General features: G+C 46.4%; 3 protein-coding genes across 6 annotated transcripts in view; 2 read left to right on the top strand and 1 right to left on the bottom strand.

Moving 5' to 3' along the window:
• Positions 1 to 189: 189 nt before the first annotated feature.
• Positions 190 to 7,777, top strand: KCTD9 (potassium channel tetramerization domain containing 9). 2 transcript variants are annotated; one of them, XM_050325930.1, is made up of 12 exons: positions 190 to 269; positions 2,027 to 2,148; positions 2,708 to 2,751; positions 3,060 to 3,156; positions 3,351 to 3,409; positions 4,001 to 4,129; positions 4,611 to 4,678; positions 4,777 to 4,872; positions 5,384 to 5,533; positions 5,794 to 5,899; positions 6,134 to 6,267; positions 6,462 to 7,777. In XM_050325930.1, the coding sequence occupies exons 1-12, from the start codon at positions 222 to 224 to the stop codon at positions 6,576 to 6,578; spliced, it is 1,170 nt and encodes a 389-aa protein (XP_050181887.1). In that variant the 5' UTR covers positions 190 to 221; the 3' UTR covers positions 6,579 to 7,777. The 2 variants fall into 2 exon arrangements, with proteins under 2 accessions (XP_050181887.1, XP_050181888.1); XM_050325931.1 differs by lacking the exon at positions 4,001 to 4,129.
• A 1,629-nt stretch (positions 7,778 to 9,406) lies between these two features.
• On the top strand, positions 9,407 to 12,681 carry GNRH1 (gonadotropin releasing hormone 1). Its single transcript, XM_050325777.1, has 4 exons — positions 9,407 to 9,431; positions 10,160 to 10,292; positions 10,839 to 10,934; positions 12,643 to 12,681. The coding sequence occupies exons 2-4, from the start codon at positions 10,161 to 10,163 to the stop codon at positions 12,679 to 12,681; spliced, it is 267 nt and encodes an 88-aa protein (XP_050181734.1). The 5' UTR covers positions 9,407 to 9,431; position 10,160.
• A 409-nt stretch (positions 12,682 to 13,090) lies between these two features.
• DOCK5 (dedicator of cytokinesis 5) overlaps positions 13,091 to 22,370 on the bottom strand; it is a 60,322-nt gene continuing 51,042 nt past the window's right edge. The window contains exons 48-53 of one of the 3 annotated variants that reach the window (XR_007630118.1): positions 22,139 to 22,305; positions 21,313 to 21,490; positions 19,840 to 19,978; positions 18,494 to 18,591; positions 13,843 to 17,200; positions 13,091 to 13,756 (exon numbers count right to left, since the gene is read on the bottom strand). Coding sequence is in view for 2 of the 3 variants with exons in the window: in XM_050325799.1 (XP_050181756.1) it covers positions 17,099 to 17,200; positions 18,494 to 18,591; positions 19,840 to 19,978; positions 21,313 to 21,490; positions 22,139 to 22,305 (684 nt within the window). In the remaining variant the exon portion in view is untranslated. Of the gene's footprint in view, positions 17,201 to 18,493; positions 18,592 to 19,839; positions 19,979 to 21,312; positions 21,491 to 22,138; positions 22,306 to 22,370 lie in introns of all 3 variants that reach the window. The other 2 variants (XM_050325800.1, XM_050325799.1) reach the window with 2 other exon arrangements.

The raw sequence follows: 22,370 nt of genomic DNA on the forward strand, positions 1-22,370 counted from the left end.
GGGGGGAAAGACCGTCTTCAACCCATTCATTCAACGGGCCGCGCCCACGTGACCGCGCGGCGGCCAATCACAGCCGCTAAACCGCGCTTTATGCAAATAACGCCGCTTCGCCCCGCCTCTCACGGCGCTGATTGGGCGGGCACTCTCGCAGCGCGGCGCTGATTGGCTGCCCGTCGCGTCAGTCACGGCGCGGCGCTTCCGGGTTTTGCGGCGGCCGCAGCATGAGGCGGGTGACGCTGTTCGTGAACGGCAGCGCCCGCAACGGCAAGGTCAGGCCTGGGGGTCACGACCGGGGGGGTCCCGAGGGGAAAAACGAGGAGATTCAGGCGGGAGGAGGTGTTAGGGACGCTCCTGGTCCTCCACGGGTCGCGGCCTGCCGGTGGCAGCCCGCGGGAGCGGCGCTGTGGGGATGGGGGTGACCCCGGGAATAACGGCATTAAATGGTTAAAAAACCTCGCTGGGGATCCTCTCAGGGGGTGCAAAAAGGTTGATTTGTGGCCCGGTGGTGTGGTTCTAAATATATAAGCCACGGTCTCGACGTTTCCACTCGGGCTGTGAGCGCAGAGGTTGATGTGGCTGCACTTTAATGCTGTATTTCTATTAAATGTTGTCCATAGTGGTGATTTACTCCTGTATTTCTGTTAAACGCTGTTCACGATCCCGATTTTTCCACCCCCACACCCCGAGCGCAGAAGTCGCCGTGACTGTGTTTGAACCTTGCAGTTCGAAACGTTTTTATCCATGACCCCGATTTTCCCATCCACAGCTATTTAGGGGAGTAAAAAACTGGATCGTCATCTTCTTACTCAGCATTCCCGTCACTGCTGCTGTTGGGTTTTGGGAGCTGGGCAAGTCACCCCATTTTTAGGCAGTTGTTCTCCCACCAAAGTGTGTCTGTTTGCTTGGGTTTTGGGTCAAAATCCACGTGTATTTTCCTCTCTCTGTAAGATCTATTGGTATATAGCATATATTGGTGTATAACATGTATTGATATATAAGATATATCAAGATATATTGAGATGTAAAATATCTACCTCAATGTAAGGTATATTGAGATATAAGATACACTGGTATATAAGATATATTAAAATAAAATATATTGGTATGTAAAATATATTAAAATCTATTGGTAGATAAAATCTGCTGGTATATAAGATATATTAAAATCTATTGGTATATAAAATCTGTTGGTATATAAGATATATTAAAATCTATTGGTAGATAAAATCTACTGGTATAAAAGGTATATTGGTAAATAAGATATATTAATATGTAAGATATGTTGGTAATTAAGATATGTTGGTAAATAAGAGATATTGGTAAATAAGAGATATTGAGATATAAGATATACTGGTATATAAGATATATTAAAATCTATTGGTAGATAAAATCTATTGGTATATAAGATATATTAAAATCTATTGGTAGATAAAATCTGCTGGTATATAAGGTATATTGGTAAATAAGATATATTAATATGTAAGATATGTTGGTAATTAAGAGATGTTGGGAATTAAGAGATGTTGGGAATTAAGAGATGTTGGTAAATAAGAGATGTTGGTAAATAAGAGATGTTGGTAATTAAGAGATGTTGGTAAATAAGAGATTTTGATATATAAGATATATTGGTAAATGAGACATATTGATCTATGTGATATATTGATCTATAAGATATATTTATATATAAGATATATTAGTAAATGAGACATATTGATCTATAAGATATATTTATATATATAAGATATATTTATATATATAAGATATTGATCTATAAGATATATTAATATATATAAGATATATTGATATACAAGATAATTAAGATATATTGATATATAAGATATATTGGTATATGAGACATACTGATCTATGTGATATATTGATATATAAGGTATATTTATATATATAAGATATATTGATATATAAACCATCTTGCTATCCCTGGTGGGTGTGAGGTGGCAGAACAACCTGAGCCCAGTTCCCTGCCTTTTAAAATCCCATTTCCTGGATTTTATTCCCCCCTCCTCAGGTGGTGGCTGTGTATGGGACCCTCTCAGATTTGCTCTCTGTGGCCAGTAACAAGCTTGGAATAAAAGCCACCAGTGTTTACAACGGCAAAGGGGGGCTCATCGATGACATTGCTTTGATTAGGTAAGGATTAGCCAATTAAAGGCAAATCAGGGGGGTGGATTAAGAGGCCAGCCTGGTAATCCTCCTCAATCAATAACCAGATATTCCTCATTTCCAGCCTGGGTGCCCAAGGGGCCTTTCATCCCTCCAGAAAAAAGAGATAATCCTGGTTTTGAACTTCAGAGCGTTTCTCTGTCGATTAATCAGAACTTGATCCAAGGTGGATTTGAGGCCTTTTAACCAGGGCAATGTGTTTACCATTCCAGCCAGCCCTGGGATGGGGATTTTTGTGGAGAGGGGACAAATTCTGTCATTGCTTTGGCATCACAGAACAGCCCCAGACTGGGCAGAAAAGCAACTATTTAGTAAAAATCAGTTGAGGAGCAGAAATGGGCCCTACTTGGAGGCTGCAGATGAACCCCTAGTGAGGTCAGTCTGTCCCAATCCACTGGAACCTGCAAAATTCAGATAAAAACCAGATACTGAAGTTCCACTGGTTATAATTCACCTGAAAGTGGCCAGGAAATTGTGATTAATCTTCTTTTTCTCCTCCTCTCCCCCCTGCCCTCTCGTCTCTCAGGGATGATGATGTTCTGTTTGTCTGTGAAGGGGAGCCCTTCATTGGTAAGTCTGTAAGTCTTAGATTTGTATATAAAATACAGAAAAATATATATAAACCCTTGTGTTTAATAGAAAGAGGTTTTATTTTGCTTCCATATAAATTCAGGATTTTATTTGCTGGTGTTTCCAGAAGACACCATAGGGGATGAATTAAGAAATAGTCACATTTTTTCTAATAACTACTAATGTGTCATAATAACTCATTATAAACATATCCTATGAATGTTATATTAATTCTATAACTATATATTATTAATTATTATAAAAATTAGTCTAAATAAAGAACTCCTAAGGTGTCTTTCAACCTGTAGATCCTCAGACTGATGGGAGAGCTCAGGAGGAGCTGACAGGGTCCCACACAGACTGGCTGACACTCAATGTGGGGGGCAGATACTTCACCACCACAAGGTAAAAAATGCTTTTAGTCTCAAAAAACAACCTCGATTTCAGTGCAGCAGAAGAGCTTGAGAAATAACTTATTGTGAAGTGGGAGGTCTTCCTCTGTGTTTTGTGGTCACCACCACAGTTCTGCAAGAAATCAGCTCTTGGAACGTTTTATATGTGTGATGTAAAAATAAAATTGCACTGCCTTGGTCTTCCAGGAGCACTTTGGTTAACAAAGAACCTGACAGCATGTTGGCCCACATGTTTAAAGATAAAGGTGAGTACACTGAAATAAACTTTTAATTTTGTTAAGTGGTAAATTAGCAAAATAGGCAAAATGCACTGGTAAGCTGAGAATCTAAAATATCAAACCTATATTAAAGTACCAAAGCAGAACGTAGCATTATTCTTTTAATAACTCCTTGTTTCTCTGTTGCCCACCTAAAGTTTATCATCTCACAGAGTGAAAACACAGCTCCCACCCACAGTTAGCATTTTGGGTCCCTTTTGGTTTGTTTAATTTTAGGTTTTCATGTTAGTGTTGCTCGGGTTTGGTCAGGGGAGCCCACGAGCAAACCCTGCACAGGGGCAGCCTTTGGGAGACAATCAGGCTCCAGCCTCAGTGCTGCTTTTATTCTTACCTATTTGAGAAAATATTTCAGTTCTTTAGAGCAGGAAAATGTTTCATTTTAAGGTGATTTTTCCCCCCTCCTCACCCCTCAACTCCTCTTTTACAAAACATGTGGAATTTTGGTAATAAAACTCTGCAAGTGAAGCCCATGCTCTTCTGCTAACATATCAAATTTAATTCTCTATAGTAATCTATCCAGTTTAATGACACATATATATATATATGTTGTGGAAACAGATGCTTGGGGGAACAAGCAGGATCATAGAGGAGCATTCCTAATTGACCGCAGTCCCGAGTATTTTGAGCCCATTTTGAACTATTTACGTCACGGACAGCTCATTGTAAATGATGGCATTAATTTGCTAGGTAGGTATTACCTGTCTGACCTCTGAATTATTTGGGAGTTAAGCTTTGCCCTCCAGGTGAAGCCAGAGGGACCTTTGTGTGCTCATCTCCGTGGTTTTCTTTGGAGTTTTGATTTCCTCGGGATTTATTCTCGAGCGCTGCAGCTCCACGTTGCTTGGTTTAATGGAGGTGTTGCTTGATTCATTTAATGAAGGTGGCTTGATTTAATGAAGACAGGCTCTTTGTTTATCTTGGGAGCACTAAAAGTTTTCCATCCTGGATTCATGTCTGGCTGGAATTCTGGAGTTGATCCCTTTAACCCAGTGCTGGTGTTTCAAACATCCTGGCTGAGCAATTTTGGTTTTTTTTTCCTTTTAGCTGCAAGCAAGCTTTTCCTCTGCCCAGTTACACCTAATACAATGTCTGTGGTTGTTCTCCAGTAGGGAGAAGGGTGATTTCTGGATTCCCAGTTCCCTGGAAATAACAAACTCTTGGTTTCCAGGGGTCCTGGAGGAAGCCAGGTTTTTTGGTATCGACTCGCTAATCGAACACCTCGAAGTAGCCATTAAGGTAATTGGTTTGAACACCTGAATGCACCTGCCCTGCTCTTCCAGGGGATGTGTAATTTAGTGCTGTCTGTGTCAGCTGTTGAACAACATTCCCAACAGAATTCCCAGCCAGCTGAGGATCACTCTCCCATCTCCCGGAAGGAGTTTGTCCGGTTCCTGCTGGCAACGCCCACCAAGTCCGAGCTGCGCTGTCAGGTGAGGATACATTCCCCTTCCTAACAAAAAACTGGGAATTCCTTCCCAACATCTCATCCACACCTCCCTCTTTTAGCTTAAAACCACTGCCCCTCGTGCTGTCCCTCTGTGGGTGGCTTGGGCTGCATTGCTGCTCTAGGGGGAAGCTTTTCCTGGAGGAGCAGTTGGTTGAAATGTAAAATAAACCCAGGACAATTCTTGACAGCTTTGCATTTATATTTCATTGGTCTTGAGTAGCAGAATAAATGGTCTTGTGTGTTTTTATCTGGATAGAGTCATGGGTTGGGTTGGGAGGGACCTTAAAGCTTCTCATTCCACCCCCTGCCATGGGCAGGGACACCTCCCACTAGTCCAGGTTGCTCCAGCCTGGCCTTGGACACTTCCAGGGATCCAGTGACAGCTTCTCTGGGAATTCCATCCCAGCCCTTAACTTTGTGTCCTGACCTACTCCCCCCTTCCCTTCTGTAACCCTGTGTTTTTTGGGATGGGGTTTATTCCTTGGGCTTTCCAGGGCCTGAATTTCAGCGGAGCGGATCTTTCCCGCCTGGATCTTCGCTACATCAACTTCAAGATGGCCAATCTGAGCCGCTGCAACCTGGCCCACGCCAACCTGTGCTGTGCCAACCTGGAGAGGGCTGACCTGTCAGGCTCTGTGCTGGATGTAAGAGCTGCTGCAGCTTTGGGAGGGCCGGGCTGGTGTCACCAAACAGGAGCTGGGACAAACAGAGCGGTGGAAAACGCCCAGTTCTTGCACATATCCTAGAGTTGTTCCATTTACCAAAGCTTTTAGGCTTCCTCTCAGTAATGATTTGATGGGATTCACTCCCAGACCCACTCCCAGTGGTTCAGTGTTATTCAGATGTTGTTTTGATTGGGTTTGGTGTCGCTCTGCTGGCTCTCACTGCCTGCTGTCCGTGCCAGTGTGCCAACCTGCAGGGGGTGAAGATGCTCTGCTCCAACGCCGAGGGAGCGTCCCTCAAAGGCTGCAACTTCGAGGACCCCTCAGGCCTGAAGGCTAATCTGGAAGGTGAGAAGTCTTTTCCCTGTGAACCTGTGCCAACTGAAGCCTGTGTTTGTGCATTTACATGGACCAGGAAAGGTCCAGCTGTGGTTGGTGCCACCCTGAGCAGGGCTGAGTGTGTGACCACCTCGTGTCCTCCTCCCAGTCACACAGCTCTGAGGCAGCACCAGGGTGGAGCTGCTGTGTTTCTCCCCCTTTTTTTCCCCTCACAGAACTCCTTTCTGTGTGTGTGTGTTCCAGGTGCCAACCTGAAGGGAGTGGACATGGAGGGCAGTCAGATGACAGGAATCAACCTGCGAGTGGCAACGCTGAAAAACGCCAAACTAAAGAACTGTAACCTCAGGGGAGCAACGTTGGCAGGAACTGACCTGGAAGTGAGTTGGGATTCATTTTACACCCTGTTCCTTCAGATCCTGCAGTCAGCTGGTAAATTTGGGGGTTGCTGGCTTTTGGCTGACCTCTCCAGCTTCAGGCTAGAGCAGAGTTAAGGTAAATGTGCTCCAAGTAAAGCTTCGAACAGAGTTCTGGGTGCATTCCATCGACACTTCTTTTTGTTTTTGCCCTTCAGAATTGTGACCTCTCGGGTTGTGACCTGCAGGAAGCCAATTTGAGGGGCTCTAACGTGAAAGGAGCCATCTTTGAAGAGATGCTGACCCCCCTGCACATGTCCCAGAGCGTCAGATAGGGAAGAGAACACCTCGTCGAGGAAGGAATCGGAACGTTTGTCGTGACTTTCTTCACCTCCTCCCCTTCCTGAGTTAGAAGTAATGGTTGTTAGACAACTTCCATTTGCAGTAGTGCCTAAGTAGACTCTTCCTGCTCACTTCTGGGGGAGGGAATTTTTGTTTCAGAGGTGGAAACAGAGAGTTTCTGCCTTTGTGAACAGAGTGTGTGAGGAAAGGGGCTGGCTTTGGAGGGGGAGAGGGTTCAAGACTTTCATTGTTCAGCATTGCCTCACTTTGGAATGCATTTTAATTTATAAAGCACAATATATGCAATTCTATTTATTAAACCTGTAGCTGCAATATGAATAGAAAATGTTATTCCTGTAGAGTAGCAAACACAGTCCAGGTTTACAGGTAGGCAAGTGTATTTACAGTCAGTGTCTTCATTCCTGCAGGGTGTCAGTGCCAGGGGGTGCTCACACAGGTGCCCACAGGATGTGTTCAGCTCTCTGCTGGGGTGGAAACAGTGGGGAACTGTTCTCAGAGGTCAGAAATTGTGTCTGAGTGCAGGTTTAGAGCAGCTTTATCACCTCAGACGTGCAGAGGAAGCTGCTGCCCTGCAGGGACCTGCCCACACCCTGGATTGAGTCACCCCTGGAACATCCCTGGGCAGAAATGGCATGTCTTGGTTAATCCTCTCCAAATGAGTGTGAAATTGCACTATCAATCAATCAATCAATCACAGATGGGAAGAAGAGTTCCCCTGCTTCCACATGGCCTGGCCACTCCAGCCTGGAGTTCCTGGAGCTTTTCCCTTCTTTGTTGGGAATTCAGTGCCCAGAGGGAAACACAGAGGGAAGCTCTGGGGCCACAGCACCTGCTCCCCCCTCATCTCATCCCTTCAGCAGATGAAGAAATAGCCCTCTTTCCCCTCGGTGTACTATGCAAATATTCCTTTAAAGCATCAGCATCATCCCTTGGCCCAGCCAGACCCACTTTGGGCTGCTTAAAAGTGGCTGTAAAAGCATCTTGCCCCTTCCATCCACACTTCCTTCACCTGTGGGGAAAAAAAAAGCAGGGAGAGCTGGTTTTTGTGTGAGCTGTGCAGGGCAGGAGCCTCTGAGCTGCAGGCTCAGTGTAGTTCTCAACTAACACTTCTTTCAGACACAATCAAAAAAGCACAGGAAGAAACGATACCAAAAAAAAAAATAAATAAAAATAAAGGTGCATCAAAGAACTTACCTCAGATGCTTCAACCACCCCAAAGTTGAAACTCACCTTGAATCCTAAGGAAATCCAGCTGTTACAGGGCAGATCCACAGGAAGGGGCAGTGGATCCCAAAGCCTGGGGAGTGTGACAGTGGTTTGGTTGTCTCTCACTTTGCAGTGCAATCTCCTGTCCTCAAGTCTTTGTTGTCTCAGTCTGTGTTGTTCCAAAAATGCTGCTTTGCCACCAGTCTGGGGAGATCAGTGATTATTTTGGATCAGGAGGTGATTGGTTTGAGGGGGGAGGAGGGGGTAATTGCAGGATTCTCCCTTATTTCCAAGTTGGTTTGACTCAGTGTGACATGAACTTCCCAGGACTCAAAATCCCGGGCTCATGTGCTTCACAACTGGGATTATTTCCTCCAGATCCCTCTGGATCAGGCTCTAGGACACCACCCCAGTGACCCAGAGGTTGAAGGGAAATATTTCAGTGTGATTTTTGGAGTCCTCTCTTCCCCCCTCAAGGCTTTCAGTGGGGGGTGATGTGTGTGTGTGTTGCAGTAGGAGAAGATTCCTAGGGCTAGAGAAATAAATGAATTATTTTTTTCTTTGTCGTTATTTTGTAGCTGGCAGAAGTAAAATATTGAATATTGTATGGGGGGGGGAATACTCTATTTTCATAATCACTGTGTATAAAAAAAAAATCTATTGGAACTTTCACTGGGAGCACTGTTGATTAATCACAGCACGTGGCATCGTCATTCACAGCTGAATTTAAGGTACCTCTTTTGCTATGGCAGAGCTGGATGAGGAGCCCAAAGAGGGGCAGAAATTCCAGCCTCATTTAAGTTGCATTAATAAAAGTGTGAAAGAGGAAAGTGGCTTGGTTGTCTTCATTTAAATAAACAACCCAGTCTTACCTGACAGCAGGAATTGTTGGGTTTGAGCATAAACTTTGCTGGAGAAAAACAAATGTACCTTGGGGGGGTTGCTGCAGTGGTTCTGATACATTAATTTAGGGAATTTTCACAAAACCTCCTTAAAAAGGAAATGCAAAAAAAAATCTTACTGAATCCTCTGAAATGCTGCAGCACAGGCAAAAAATTGTCCTTGACTTTGGCCTGTAATTGTGATTTCAGATTGATAAACTGACTGTACAAACAAGCCATTCCCTGGGTCCTGTCCCTCTATCCCTTATCCCAAATCCCTCTCCAGCTCTCCTGGAGCCCCTTTAGGCCATGGCCAAGTCCTTGACTTCCATGCAGGTACCAAAGAGGACTGGCAGGAAGATTTCCCTCCCCAGAGCACAGAAAGTGCTGCCCTTGGAGCCCTGGCAGCTCCAAAATCTTCTGTTTACCTCTAAATAACCCTAATTATAACCAGCCCTAAACCAACTATTTTCACAGCTTGAGCAGTTCCATCAGCTGGAGTTAAATGCTGGCTGCTCTCTGGCCATGAGTAGGAGGGGCATTAGAGCAGGAAGAATGACTCTTTTTGCTGAGAGTCACTAAATCCTCCTTAAATTATTTACTTATTAAATTACTGTTAATCCCTTCAGAGCTCTGAGAGGCCGTGGGAGCCGGAATGGGGGATGTTTGGAGAACAGTGGACATGAGACACTTCAAGTGGCACCAGAACAGTTCAGAGCAAGGCAGAAGGGCTGCCAGGTGGGTGAAAAAATTAAATAAAACAAAGAAAAAACCAAACCCAAACAATACCATTCATGCAAAGAGCTCTCACTCTGCACCAACTCCAAGGAATAAAGAACATGGAGTGGTGTGGGTTGGAAGGGACCTTAAAGTTCTTCTCATTTCAACCCCCCTAGCCCAGGTCGCTCCAGCCTGGTGGCACTGGCTGAGTTTTAACATCCCTCCCAACACAAACCATCCTGGGATTCCTAAAGCCCGGATTCCTCACCCATCTCAGGTCCTCAGCAAACCCAAGAACTCCTCCCTCGACATCAGGAGCCACTGGCAGCAAAAGCTCCTGCATTTCCCAGCACTCAGCTGGCTCTGGATGTCAGATTTACAGGCTGTTACTTTTATGGCTCTTCGAGAAAACAGCTGAATTTAACAGCTACACAGGGTGGGGGGGCTCCAATTATGGGTTTTAGTCATTTTAACACCAAAATCACAGCCTGGGAGGCAGGATTAGATGAAGGCACCTGCTGGGAGGGGGTTGGTGTATAAAAGTGAGGTGGCAGCCACAGTCACAGGATGTTTTCCATCTGAGAAGAGCTGAAGTTGCTCCACAACCCCTCTTGGACAGCAGGTAAGAGCCTGACAGCAATCCAGGAATCCAGAAATGCAGCATTTCCATCATTCTGCAGGGTAAAAATGGAGCTGTGACGCCTTTATGATGAGAAAAATGCCTTTTTTTTTTTTTTAATTCCCAGGATGGAGAAGTCCAAGCAAACCTTTGCCAGTGTCCTGCTGGTGGTGCTGTGGGTGGGAATGTGCCTGGCTCAGCACTGGTCCTTCGGGCTGCAGCCAGGAGGGAAGAGGAGCACTGAGAGCTCATTCCAACAGGTGGGTTCTGGGCTGGAAAACAGAGATTTGTGCATAAACACCCACAGATTTTTAAGCAGTAATTGGAAAATAATTGGTATTTAACAGCCTGGCACATAAAAAACAACCAGCAACCTTTAAAGACCTTGGGCAGCCACCTCCAAGGGAGAGATGGAGGCTTGAGGGCCAGGTTAAACCTGGTTTCATCCTCTCCCTAATTTCCAGCCAATGTTCTGATGAGGCTGTTTCATGGGCACATTCACCCCCTCCCCCCCCTTAAAATTCTGGCAACTGCCCCGTGGTGGATGGTCAGGAATTAAATAACAAAGCACCTGTGGAAGGTTCTGTCCATCAGTGGTTTGCCCATCCTTGCCAACACTTCACGTCCAGTCCCTCCCAGCATCCCTTCCAGCATCCCTGTTTTCAGCTGCTGCAGCCCTGAGGGGGGGAAAAAGGTGAATTTTAGTCGTGCAGTGGAACAGTTCCATCTTCACCTGTTAACTGGGCTAGGAGTTGCTTTGGCAGCAAAATCTCCTCTCCTGAAGGCTGTGCCACTTCCCACTCCAGATTGCAAAGGAACTGGAGAGACTGGGGGAGGTGCAGCAGTCCGAGTGCCCTGGATCAGCCCAGCATTCCAGGCTCAGGGATCTGGAGGAAGCAGTGGTGAGTGACACACTTCTTCTTTTACCACCAGGGGAAAATCAGGGGAAAACACAGGAGGGAAGAGGAAAAAAAGGTGCTGGAGGACGAGGAGGGAGAGGGGTGTGAGTTTAGTTCTCATGAGGCAACGCTGGCTCTGCCCTTATTGAAGGATCCCAGGAGGGTTTGGGGTGGAAGGGACTTAAAAGATCCTCTTGTTCCTAAGACCTGCACCATTCCCAAGTCCCTCCGGGGGCAGGGACACATCATTGTTGTGGCAGAGGCTTTAACTCCCTGCATTAAAACCAAACCAAAGCTGAGCACACTCTGCCTTAACCCAGGGCTCTCACAGCTGCTCAGCTTCAAAGGAATCCCTGCCAGCTGCAGGATCCAGCAGATGGAAGCTGCTGCTCCCCAAATCCCCCAGGCTGGGAAATGCATTTTCCAGCAGATGCTCTAAAGCAGTGACAGCACTGACAGCACTGACAGCACTGCTGCTCCTCCTCCTCCTCCTCCTGCAAGTTCCCTGCCACACAACGAGGGCTCTGTAAAAAAAAAACACTCTTTAATTAACACAGAAACACCTTGGCCTGGCCAGATGGTCGCCCTTTCCTGGGGAGTGTCCCTGAGACAGCCTAAAAGCTGCACCACTCAATCCCTGCTTCAGATTTAAAGGCCAAGAGCTGAAGTTTTGAGTGCTTGAAACGCTCCCCATCCTTTCCTGGAGGAGCCTGGCCCGAAACAGGCTCATCAACTCAATAATAACAAAGCAAGAGTCTGAATCCCACTGGATTTTCAGGTGGAAACCGCCTAAATAAGTATTATTTTAGGTCATTTAAACCCTGTTTGTACTGAACATGTATTGGAGTGGTGGTCCCTGTGTGGCTACCTGCAGATTGAAGGGCCAGCAACAATAATTTAGTTGGTTTAGGTGGTTTTTTTTTACTGCAAGAGACAAGGTTAGGCAAAAAAAAATATAAATATATAGCAGAGTAATGACAACCAGGATATTTGAAATCAGTCCTCACTGAAGGAAACCTGTCCTGTCTTTGCAGAGCTGAAGGGACAACCAACAACGAGGGAAAAAACCCTTAGGGTTGCTCAGAAACTTCTTATTTCTTGCTCCTTAATGACCCTGAGAACAAATTAAACCTTCTCAGAGGCAGCTTTTCCAACACATCCCTGCAGTTGCTCCAGGGATATCCTGCAGGCAAAGGGGAGTGGCTGGAAATGATCCACCCTCTGGAAAACCCACCCAAATTTACCCCCATCATTTTCCTGGAGGAGCTGGGAGGGAGCACAAAGCAAAACACACCTCACTGAGGCACCTCAGGGGATTAAAATAAATAAATAAATAAATAACATTTTCCCCCAGTTCATCTCTCCCCCCAAAACCCAAACTCTGAGAAGCAACAGAAATAAATATTCACCGTGCTGGTCACTCATTTTTGGGGCTGGAAAGGGCCATTCTGAGTGTCAGGCACTCTTAATCCTCCTTCCAGGCCACCTCACAGCGTGGGATCCTCCAAAATTCCACCATCCCAGTTATTCCTGCTCTTTAAAACAAGAATTTAGTGTGGGTGTTTTTTTACAGGAACGTGATGTTTACAGGAATATGATGTGTGTTTATAGAATATAATGTGTTTATAGGAATATAATGTCTATTTACAGGAATATAATGTGTTTATAGGAATATGATGTCTATTTACAGGAACATAATGTGTGTTTGCAGGAAAACCTGATGGAAGGGGAAGGAAGAAGAAAGGTTTAAAACCCAAATGGATTAAAAAAAAATCCACAATAAGGTTTCAAAGCCGGGTCAAACCCAGCTCCTCTTCACGTGGTCTCTGCTTGGGTCATTATGTGAATAAATGCTGTGAAGTTGCATTTCAGTTGTTGTGTGGATTATTTGGATTAAAAAGAGAGACATCCCCGGTGCAGAGGTGGGAGCAGCAGCACAGGCTCTGCTTTGGGTCCTGCAAGGAGAATGTGGCTGTGGTTAAATTTATTTCACATTTATAGACAAAAACACCGCCTGGGCTGTGGGTAAAGCAGCATCAAAACTTTGTTAAACCCTCCCCAAAAATAAACTTACTGCTGGGGTGGAACTCCCCCCACGCCTCAGGGTAGGTATGAAAGACTTTTCTGTGCTCTTTGGTTTGGTTTTTTCTTTACTGGTTCAGTCATAAAAACTACATTTATTTTAAAAAGGTATTTACAAACTTTACAGCAGTCAACACATTTAATAAAAAAAAAACAAAACAAAACATGAAAGTTTATACACCTTGCTTTACAGAGTTAGTGAGTTGGGGGCCCACAAGCTCCAAATTTTCCTGAATCCACAGCAAGGTTTATCAGGATTAAACCTTTATAACACCACAGTGAGAAATTATATTAATTAATACCATGTACCTGGATTTTGGAGCTGCTGAGGAACTTCCACCTCTGTTTAAAAATACAAACCAGATGGGAGAAGTAGATTCTGGGAGTGCCAAACTGTCCTAAAAGGTGCTTTAATTAATGTTAATGGAGCAGAATCAGGTGAACCTCACGTGCCAGTGCAGGGAAATCACATTATTGTTTAATTTTGATTGGAAAAGCTCGCCCTGATACATCAGAGAATTTGGTCTGCAACAAAATGTAGTAAAAATAAGAGAGTTTTTAATTTAAAAATCTTTAAAAAAATCAAAATAAGGCAGCAGAAATGGGTCAGGAATGTTTTCACTATATATATATATATATATATAAAATCAGTTACATTACAGATTTCAACTTCTTATTTCCATTTACAACCCAAAGAATAAATAAGGAGAGAAAATCTGAGGGGGAAATCACTGCAGGGCCAACTTCCCAGAGCTGCTCCCCCTTGGAATCCCTGTCCTTCCCTAATCCCATAATCCCCTATCCCACCCTGGATGAGAGCCTGGAACACCCTCCCAAGGAACTGAGCACAGCACGAGCCCTTTTAATTAAAAAGCTCCAGCAAACGAGGGCTGGACGTTTCTCCAGAGGGACAGAAAAATTAAAAAGCCTCCAAGACTGGAAGTTTGACACCAGCTTTGAACAGCAGGGCTGTGAGACGAGGATGAGGTTTGGTCTTCTCTGCAAGGCTGGGTGTCTGACTGGGAGATTTGGCGTTTAAAACCCTAAATTGGGTAAAAAAAAACAAACCTGATTTTTTGGTTTGATTTCTCATATGCAGAGAGCGTCATTATGGACCATCCTGCTCATTATTTTTTTAGCCCTCTGGTTTCCAACACACTGGAGGCATTTCCAAGAGCAGCCAATTCACATGAAAAGATCATTCTTGTTTGAAAAACTAAGTGGAGACACCTTAAATTGCCTGTGAAAATTAAACCTCAGAACTCAGGCAGGGACTGGAGCAAAGAGCAAACACCTAAAAAAAAAATAAAATAAAAAAATCAGGGCTCTGGTGGGGTTTCTCATAAATGTGGGCACTTAATTTCACTTAATTAAAATCAGTCAGATTAGTCACAAACTTAAATGTGTCACACACTTAAATGCCCAATTGCCTTTAAAAACTTGAGAGTTAAATGAAGGTTTTTTTGGGGGGGCTTCTGCCTGATCTCTCTCTTTTCTATTTCTTTCTCTCTCTCCACCTCACATTTACTGTTAAATCATAAATACAACACTGACTTTGGCACGTGGCCTTGTCTGCACCTCAATTCAGGCAGAGGCTCCTCCAATAATCAGATTTTAACAAGACAAAGAGCAGCCAGAACCAAAACCTCCTCAAAGTTACAGAGCAAAGTGGAAAGGGCATAAAGGGCAGCTGAAAAACTCTTGCCAAAGTAAAGGAGGTTTTTTTTTTTTTTTGCATGGATCGGTTCCCTCCTCCAGGAAAAACCCGAATTAACGACAGGGGCTGTGAAAGATGCACTTCAGAAAGCTCAGCCCACGTCCTGCTGCTCTGCCTGGAGCAAAATTCTCCCAGGAAGTCAGAAAAGTTCTCCTTCAAGTGAAGTTTGGGAGGATCCTCGAGTTCCCCTGAGCAGCAGCAGCAGCAGGAGGAGGAAAGTGGTTTCAAAGTGGGGAAGAAGTGGACAAAGATTGAAAGGCAAGAAAACCCCCTGTGGTTTTCCAGTCAAGCAGTGTCTGTGTCCCAGAACATAACGAGGAGCTGACACCTCCTCCAGTGCTCCAGGGAAGGGGGGGGGACCTGGCCAGGGTGTCCAGGAAGGTTTCCAAGATTCCTTTGGGAATCCAGAGGCAGCTGTGAGTGTGTGCAGCAAACGGGCTGTGAATGGATGTGATGTGACTGCCCTGCAAGCTCTGAAACATCTCCAGCCTGGGGGTGATGGCAAGGCAGGAGGGCTCTGGGATGGAGACAATCTGCCTGACAGAGCCAGCAGCTCCTGGAGTCACTCAGGAGTCACAGGAATGCAGGAGAACAGGAGAAAGGACAACTTCAGTCTGAACAAAACCCCCTGGGCCTTCACTGGGTTGGCTTTTCCCTGAAAAACTTCCCTGAGGTTTAACAAACTTCCTGTTTTTGTTGCATTGGGAACCATTTCTGGCTGGGATGAAACCCATTTCAGTCAGGTGAGGTGCAGTGGCCTTCAAAAAACCCCCAACCCGAGAGTTAATCCTATTTCCTACTGGGAGCAACATCCTCAGCAGGCTTTTAGTGGCTCCCCCCAACCTGTCCCAGAAATCCAGAAATTAAATGACAATTTACAGTGAATAAGTAAAATAATTCCCTAGAAGAGGAAGCCCATGGCAAAATCTTCCTTACTAGTGATGACAAATTAACTCCCAACAGCCAAAGTTTTTATATAAAAAGTTCAGAAATTTGGATCCAAATTCCTCTTTGTGAGTTTTAAGAAATCTCTGAAGTCTCCAAGAAGTTCCAATCTAAACTTTGCAGGCAAAACTCTCGTGTTTCCCGAGTTCCACAGCGAAAGGGAGCAAGAAGAAGTCACATTTTTGCCAATCCCTGGGAAAAATAACAGCCAGGACATGAACTGGGCAGTCCCAGAGGCAAAACCCTCTGCCTGAATGGGACAAGAGAATAATTCTTACCACTCAAGGAAACCTCCAACTGCTCTTGCTTTTCTGCAGCTTTGGGGTGACGTATAAAGACATGAGAACCTAAAATCATGTTGATTTTTCTCTGTGCAAGTAGAAAGACATCCAGGCAGAGCAGGGAATAAATGATTAAAGGAAAAAATTAAATAGATTTAGTTAGATTCCCCCCCCATCCTCAGAGGGAAGAAAAGAGTGGAGTGATCCGAGCAACAGGAAAGGAGGTGGTTAATTGTCAATATTTCACATCCCAGATCTAGAAAGGCTCCTTGAAGTCTAGTCTGTTAAAAACCTGGATCAAGGGAGGTTCTAAACCAAGATGCAAGAACTGCCACAAATGTGGGCAGGGGATAAAAAAAGAGAATTCCTTTTTTGTGTGTGTGTGTGAATTTGCCTGGCCAAAGGCAAGGTTTGAGGAGATGATCAGAGGTCAGGATGGAGAACTGGGTGTGCACATCCCATCCTCCCCAAATTGCTGGGCCCAGTCCAGCCCCTGGTATCAGTGCCACTGGGACCAGTATAATCCTGGGACCAATGCAACTGGGACCAGTGCAGCCCCTGGGAAAGGTGCAGCTTCTCTTCATCTCTTATTTTCACAGGAGAGACCTTTTATATCCTTTTAAAAAGCACAAAGATGAAGTTTTGTCCCAAGTCCAGGACAACAGGAATGGACCACGCAGGGGACAGAACTCAGGGAGGATCTCAAGTGCTCTGTGGGGTTAAAAAAACCAGTGAAATCCTGACAAAGGACTGGGGAACTCCCCACACCTGACAGCTCAGGAATCCCAGCAGGAATGGCTGGGATCTGCTCCACTGCATGGGATCTTGGCTCATCAGGGATCACAAACACAGCTAAAACTCACATGGAAACACTGCTGGACTCATCTCCCACTGCTGAGCCTCCCTCTTGCATCAGACCCCCGGTGCAAATCATTCCTGGGGCACATTTACACATTTACAGCTGCTGGAAGTGCAGCAGTGAGCAAACTCAGGGCAGACAGCAGGAATTCCAGCAGGGATTAGTGTCACAGGGAGAGCAGGGCTTAGGGAACACAGTCCACAACAGTTCCTTTTGGTGTTTCCCCAAGGAAAACTCCAAGGACAGGGAAGCAGCCACTGCACCCTGGGGGTTGGATCCTTCCTCACTGCAGCCCCTGCTCCGAGGACACAACGCTGGATTTCCTGGTTTTTGGGGGTGGAGGGGGAGGTTTGGCTTCCCTCCTGCTGGGCAGCGGTGGAGCAACCTGAGAAGGAGGAAAACACACAGAAAAATAAACCATTAGTGGCACGTTGGAGGCGTTTTTGCTTCCCACCAGATGAGAGGATCCAAAGGGTCCCGATGCTCCTCTCGGGGCCAAATCTCTGGATTCAGCCTCCCTGACAGGGGCAAACAAGGACACATCCCCAGGAGCTGACATGTTTTAGTTGTTAAAATATGCTTCTAAATACATTTCAGTCCATCCTGACCTGCAGCCCAACTTTGCCACTTGTTCCTCTGTCCCACCCTTTGTCTCTCGGTACAGTGGCCATGAATAAACCCATTTCCTTCCACTTCCAAAAGTGGATTATTTTTATCTTTGCACCAAGCAGGGGCCAAAAGGATGTAAAAAATGCTTCCAAATCAGAAGGGTGATAAAAGGGGAGCAAGTGAAGTTCTAATCAAACAAGCCACATCCTGCCTGTCTGGCACAGGGGGCTTTGCAGGATGTTGCTTATTCTTGCAGAAAACTGCATTAGTAGGTTCTTTTTAGCTGCTCCTCTGCCTGCTTTAGGGGGCAGCCTGTAAATAGATGAGATGTGAAAGGCCAGGTGAGCCAGGAGCTTGTGTGGCCCCACCACTTCTCAGCCCAAACCCTTCAGAAAAGGCTTTACAACCTCTCTTTGCAGAAGAGACAAATCCTTTTCCTCTGGCTGCAAGCCAAGGGCAGGGTTGCAAGCCAGGACATGTTAATTATTAGTTTCCTTACAAGACTCAAGGGGAAGAGGCTCTTTTATTAATCCCCTGGAAAACAAGCAGCTCTCACAGCACATCCCCAGGGCTGGAATAGCTCTGCCAGTCACACCAGCACAGCCAAAATCCCAACCAAGGGAAGGGCAAAGCACAAAACTCAGATTATCCCCAAACTTCAGATTATCCCCCACACTTCTTTCTCAGGCCCAAATCACTGCACTGTTTCACACTGATCATGTTTGGGAAACTTTTCCATCACGGTGCTTGCTCGTTTTCTCTTCCCACCCCCACACACCGTTTTCCTGACCAAGGGCAACACAACTCCCACTTGGAAAAAAAAAAAAACCTGGAAAAAGGGACTTCACTCGACATCCTTCTCCTGGAGTGAAAAAAACCACCCCTTTTCCTTCTTTTGTGGTTTCAGGGAGTGAAGCAGTGAAATGATTAGACAAGACTCAAAGCAGCACCACCCTCGAAAAGCAGCTCGGAAAATTCCACCGGTGCCTCTTTCTCCAAAGCTGTTTTCCAAAAAAACCCAAAAAAATAAAAACCAATCCCCAAAAAACGTCAGCTCTCATTTCCTCACCTCTGCAGAATTCCTGGGGTTGCTGTTCTCGTAGGGTTTGCTTTTGGGTGGAGGGGGGGGTGGGGTTGCCAACCCGTCAGCCTGCAGCGAGGGGAAACCTGAAAGCAACAACGATAATGAGAGAGGACACTGAAGTGGGTGGAAAAAAATAAAAAAGGAGCAGGAAATGGGACTGAACACGTCGAATTTTAAAGGAGATTCGTTTAATGTCTCCTGCTTTCCATCTGCCAGCAGCTCTCTGCTCTTTAGCAGCTAAACCTGAGTGGATCTGCTGCAGCCACAGTTGTGTCTCCCTCGAGTTCCAAATGCCCAGAAGAGCCTTTTCCCCTCCAGCAGATGGATGTGAGCTGATGTGAGACCTGCAGGGAGCTGCATCCATTAGCACATCTGCTGCTTCCACCCCAGAACTCCCTCCCTTTGAACTCCACCTGATGGAGGAGATAAGGACCAGAACTTCAGATCCGGAGTATTCCTGACTTTGTTTGTGTTTCTGGTTGTCTCCTCACCCCTCCTATGAATTTTCTGGTTAAATCCCCTCCCAGCAGTTTTATGCTGCTTTGGTTCACTAATTACCTACACTGGATCCTGAATTTACATCCCCACACCAACTTCTGCTCCTTCAAGAAACTTTTGCACCAGCTGTTCACTTTGCTAAATCTTCAAGACAAATTCCATCTCCTGTGGGTGGAACTTCCCCAGCTCCCTTTCCAAGCTGCAGAGCAAGTTCTACCAGAACTTTTTTATTCCACCACGTGATGGGAGTTTGTTCATGAAATAACAAAGCCCTCGGGGCTTGCCCAGGGTATTCAGGCCTCGAGCTGATCAGAAAATACCACCTGGGATTGCTGGGGTTCCATCCTGTCATTTATCCTGACTTGATTTATCACCTGCATGTGATGTTCACCTTGAGGTTTAATTTATCTTCCACAAGTCATAGAATTCTGGAATGGTTTGGGTGGAAAGAGACCTTCAAATCCATCCCTTGCCACGGGCAGGGACAGCTTTCCACCAGCCCAGGTTGCTTCAACTTGGCATTGGACACTCCCAGGGATGGGGCAGCCACAGCTTCTCTGGGATTTCCATCCCAGCTCCTCCCCACCCTCACAGGGAAGGAATTCCTTCCCAATATCCCATCTAACCCCGCCCTCTGGCAGTTTGAAGTTGTTCCCCCTTGCCCTGGCCCTACAGACCTCTGTAAAAAGCCTCTCTTCATCTTTCTTGTGCAACTCAGTACAGAAGAAATCAAGAAACCAACTGAAAAAGATAAGACCTGCTCTCTGGAATTCCTCCAGCACCCTCATTTTGACAAGTGACATCTCAGTGACCAGCAAATACAAAGCACTTACTCTGTGTCCTGGGGGTTTTGGGGGTGATGGGAGGTGGGCTGCAAGTCGACTGCTGCAGTGAGGAGCCCTGGAGCAAAGTCAGTCTGTTGTCTCCCAGCTGGAGACTCTTTGGCCTTTGTGCTTTCCCTGACGTGCCCTGCTTGGGAGAAGGACAAACAAACCCATCAGAAGTCAGCCAGGTAATATCAGCCTGGTTTTAGTGGCCTCAGAGTATTAACTAAGGCAGGAGGGTGTCAGGCTGAAAAGCTGCTGCAGTTCTGTGGAGAAATCTGGCAGGGCAGAGGGAGTGAAATCTTTCCAAGATGTAAAAAACTGAATTTCTGGGTGCAGGTCAGGGCTGCTGGTATTTTAAGCCCAAATCTGCTGGACACACAGCAAGCCTTTGCTTCCCTCTGGCTCTGCAGCTCCCAAACAGCTCAGCCAAGAGCTGCACAAAAATCATGTTGTTTTTTTTTTTCCTCCCCTGGAAAGCCTGTCAGTACCCAGTGACACCAGCCCAGCTCCCCTCTTAATAAACATCCTGCAGCCTCCAAGTGCTTGGCAGCAGCAGCACCACTCAGATTTGATGAGAGTTCCTGAAAATGCAGGACCTGCTCCTGCCAGATTCCGCTGGGAACTCGAGAGAGAGAAAGGGAAACACAAGAATTTGTGTTTTCTCATTATTTACACAGTCTGTGCTCAGTCAGATTGGTATCACTGAGCTGAAATGCTCTGGGTGCCCAATCCTCTCATCCTCTGACAGCGTGGCACGGTCTTTGCATCCATCAGGATAACATTCCAAGGTTCTACAGCTTCACCTGTGGGCTGAAACTAATCCCTGAATCCCACTGCCAGCCCTCCTGCCCCACAGCTCCAAGATATTCCTCCTCACAGCCTCCTGTGGGGGGAGAGATTCCCTTTCACTCCTCTCCTGCAAATCATCTGCTGCAGGAATAACCACTCTGCCTCCAGGTAGGAGGGTCTGGAGCAAAGCACAGCCTGGAACCAGCATTTCCAAGTCCCAGGCTGGTGACTTAAGGACCAGCCCATCTTTTTTCACCTCCCCTTGCTCCTCACCTGGCAGCACATTTGATTTGGGCAGCGGTGCTGGGTGACAGCAGCTGAACATCTGGCCTGGCAGCTGCATCCCTGAGCGGGACAGCAGGGATTGCTCCAACCCAAACAGTCCTGCAGGGTGCTGAGAGCTCCCCACAGGAACTCTGACCACCAGTGGGGCAACTGAGCACCTCCAGGAAGCACCAGAGCCTCCTGTTCCCACTCTGTCCCTCCAGCCAAGCTGCCCCTGAGGCCATGACAGGGATTTTCCACAGAAAAAAAAATAAAGCATGGCTCAGATGACCAAAGCTTTTGGTATTTGAACCCCTCCCAGTGTTTGGAGCAGTTCCCAACCAGCAGAGCGTGGCTGGAGGAGATGGGAACGCTCTGATCCTCCTGCTGGGGGTTTTGGTGTCGCTGCCACCCTTATTGCTTTACCATTCTGGAAGTTGTTTCTGCTTCTGGCTCCTTCTCCACGATAACCTGAGACTTGCTGATGCTCCACTCCTTCCTCTTGAGTTTGCTGATCCTGTTGTCACCCTCATCTTTCGCTGGCAGCTCCTCAGCTCTGGAAGATGTCGATATTCTTCTCTCCAAGAGAGGCTCCAGGATGGATCTGTGGCCCCAAAAAAGGGGAAAAAAAACACGTGTCCATCAGGCCTTTCAAGGGCTGCTTGTTAAAGAGCTGCCATCTCTTGGTTTGCACGGGATTATTGGGGGAAACTGAACGATGAACATGGGTTTTTCAGCCAGATTTGTGCTGGGTTACCCCAGAAATCCTGAGTATTGTGTCTCAGGTCTAATGAGATCTGTAAAATCACGTTCTGGGATGTGTAACAAAGAATGTGAAGTGTGATCTGCTCGCAGAGGGAGCCAGACCTGCCTTTTATGCTGCCCTTGAGCAAGTCCCCTAAACCCTCTGCTTATCACAGATGTAAATGAAATGCACAGAGAGGTAAAACCAGGGAGTGTTTCCACGTGTGGAAACAGCTCCAATTCCACGGCTGCAGCCGCAAACAGGGGTGGAAACAAGTCCTGTGTTGTGACTTACTCACACCAAAATAAACCTCTCACACCTCCCATTTCCCTGGGAAAGCAGAGACAGTGTGTGTGCCTGAAACACACCCTGGTCAGTGGCAGGCAGATGATTTGGGCAGTGGGTTGGACTCCCAGGATCGCCCCTATCCGTGCCCCAAACTCCCCACCCATAAAACATTTCCAAACCAAAATCCCTGCAGCTCAGGGGGTAAATGCTCTCACTGACCCATCCGAGCCTGGCCTGGAGGAGGTGCTGTCAGACGAGGTGGAGGACGTGGAGACCACAGAGGAGGCCACAGAAGTGACCGAGAGCCTCCTGAGGGTGGAGGACATGATGTAGGGCAGCACCACGGAGCCCGACCTGCTCGGCTTCCTCTCCGTCAGGCAGGGTGGCTGCAGAGGCAAAACCAGGGCTGAGAATCCACACCCCACCAGTTGGGGTTGGAAAAGGGAGGTTT

This window comes from Myiozetetes cayanensis, unplaced genomic scaffold, assembly GCF_022539395.1.
Source record: "Myiozetetes cayanensis isolate MyiCay16 unplaced genomic scaffold, myiCay2020 scf30, whole genome shotgun sequence".
NCBI lineage: Eukaryota > Metazoa > Chordata > Aves > Passeriformes > Tyrannidae > Myiozetetes > Myiozetetes cayanensis.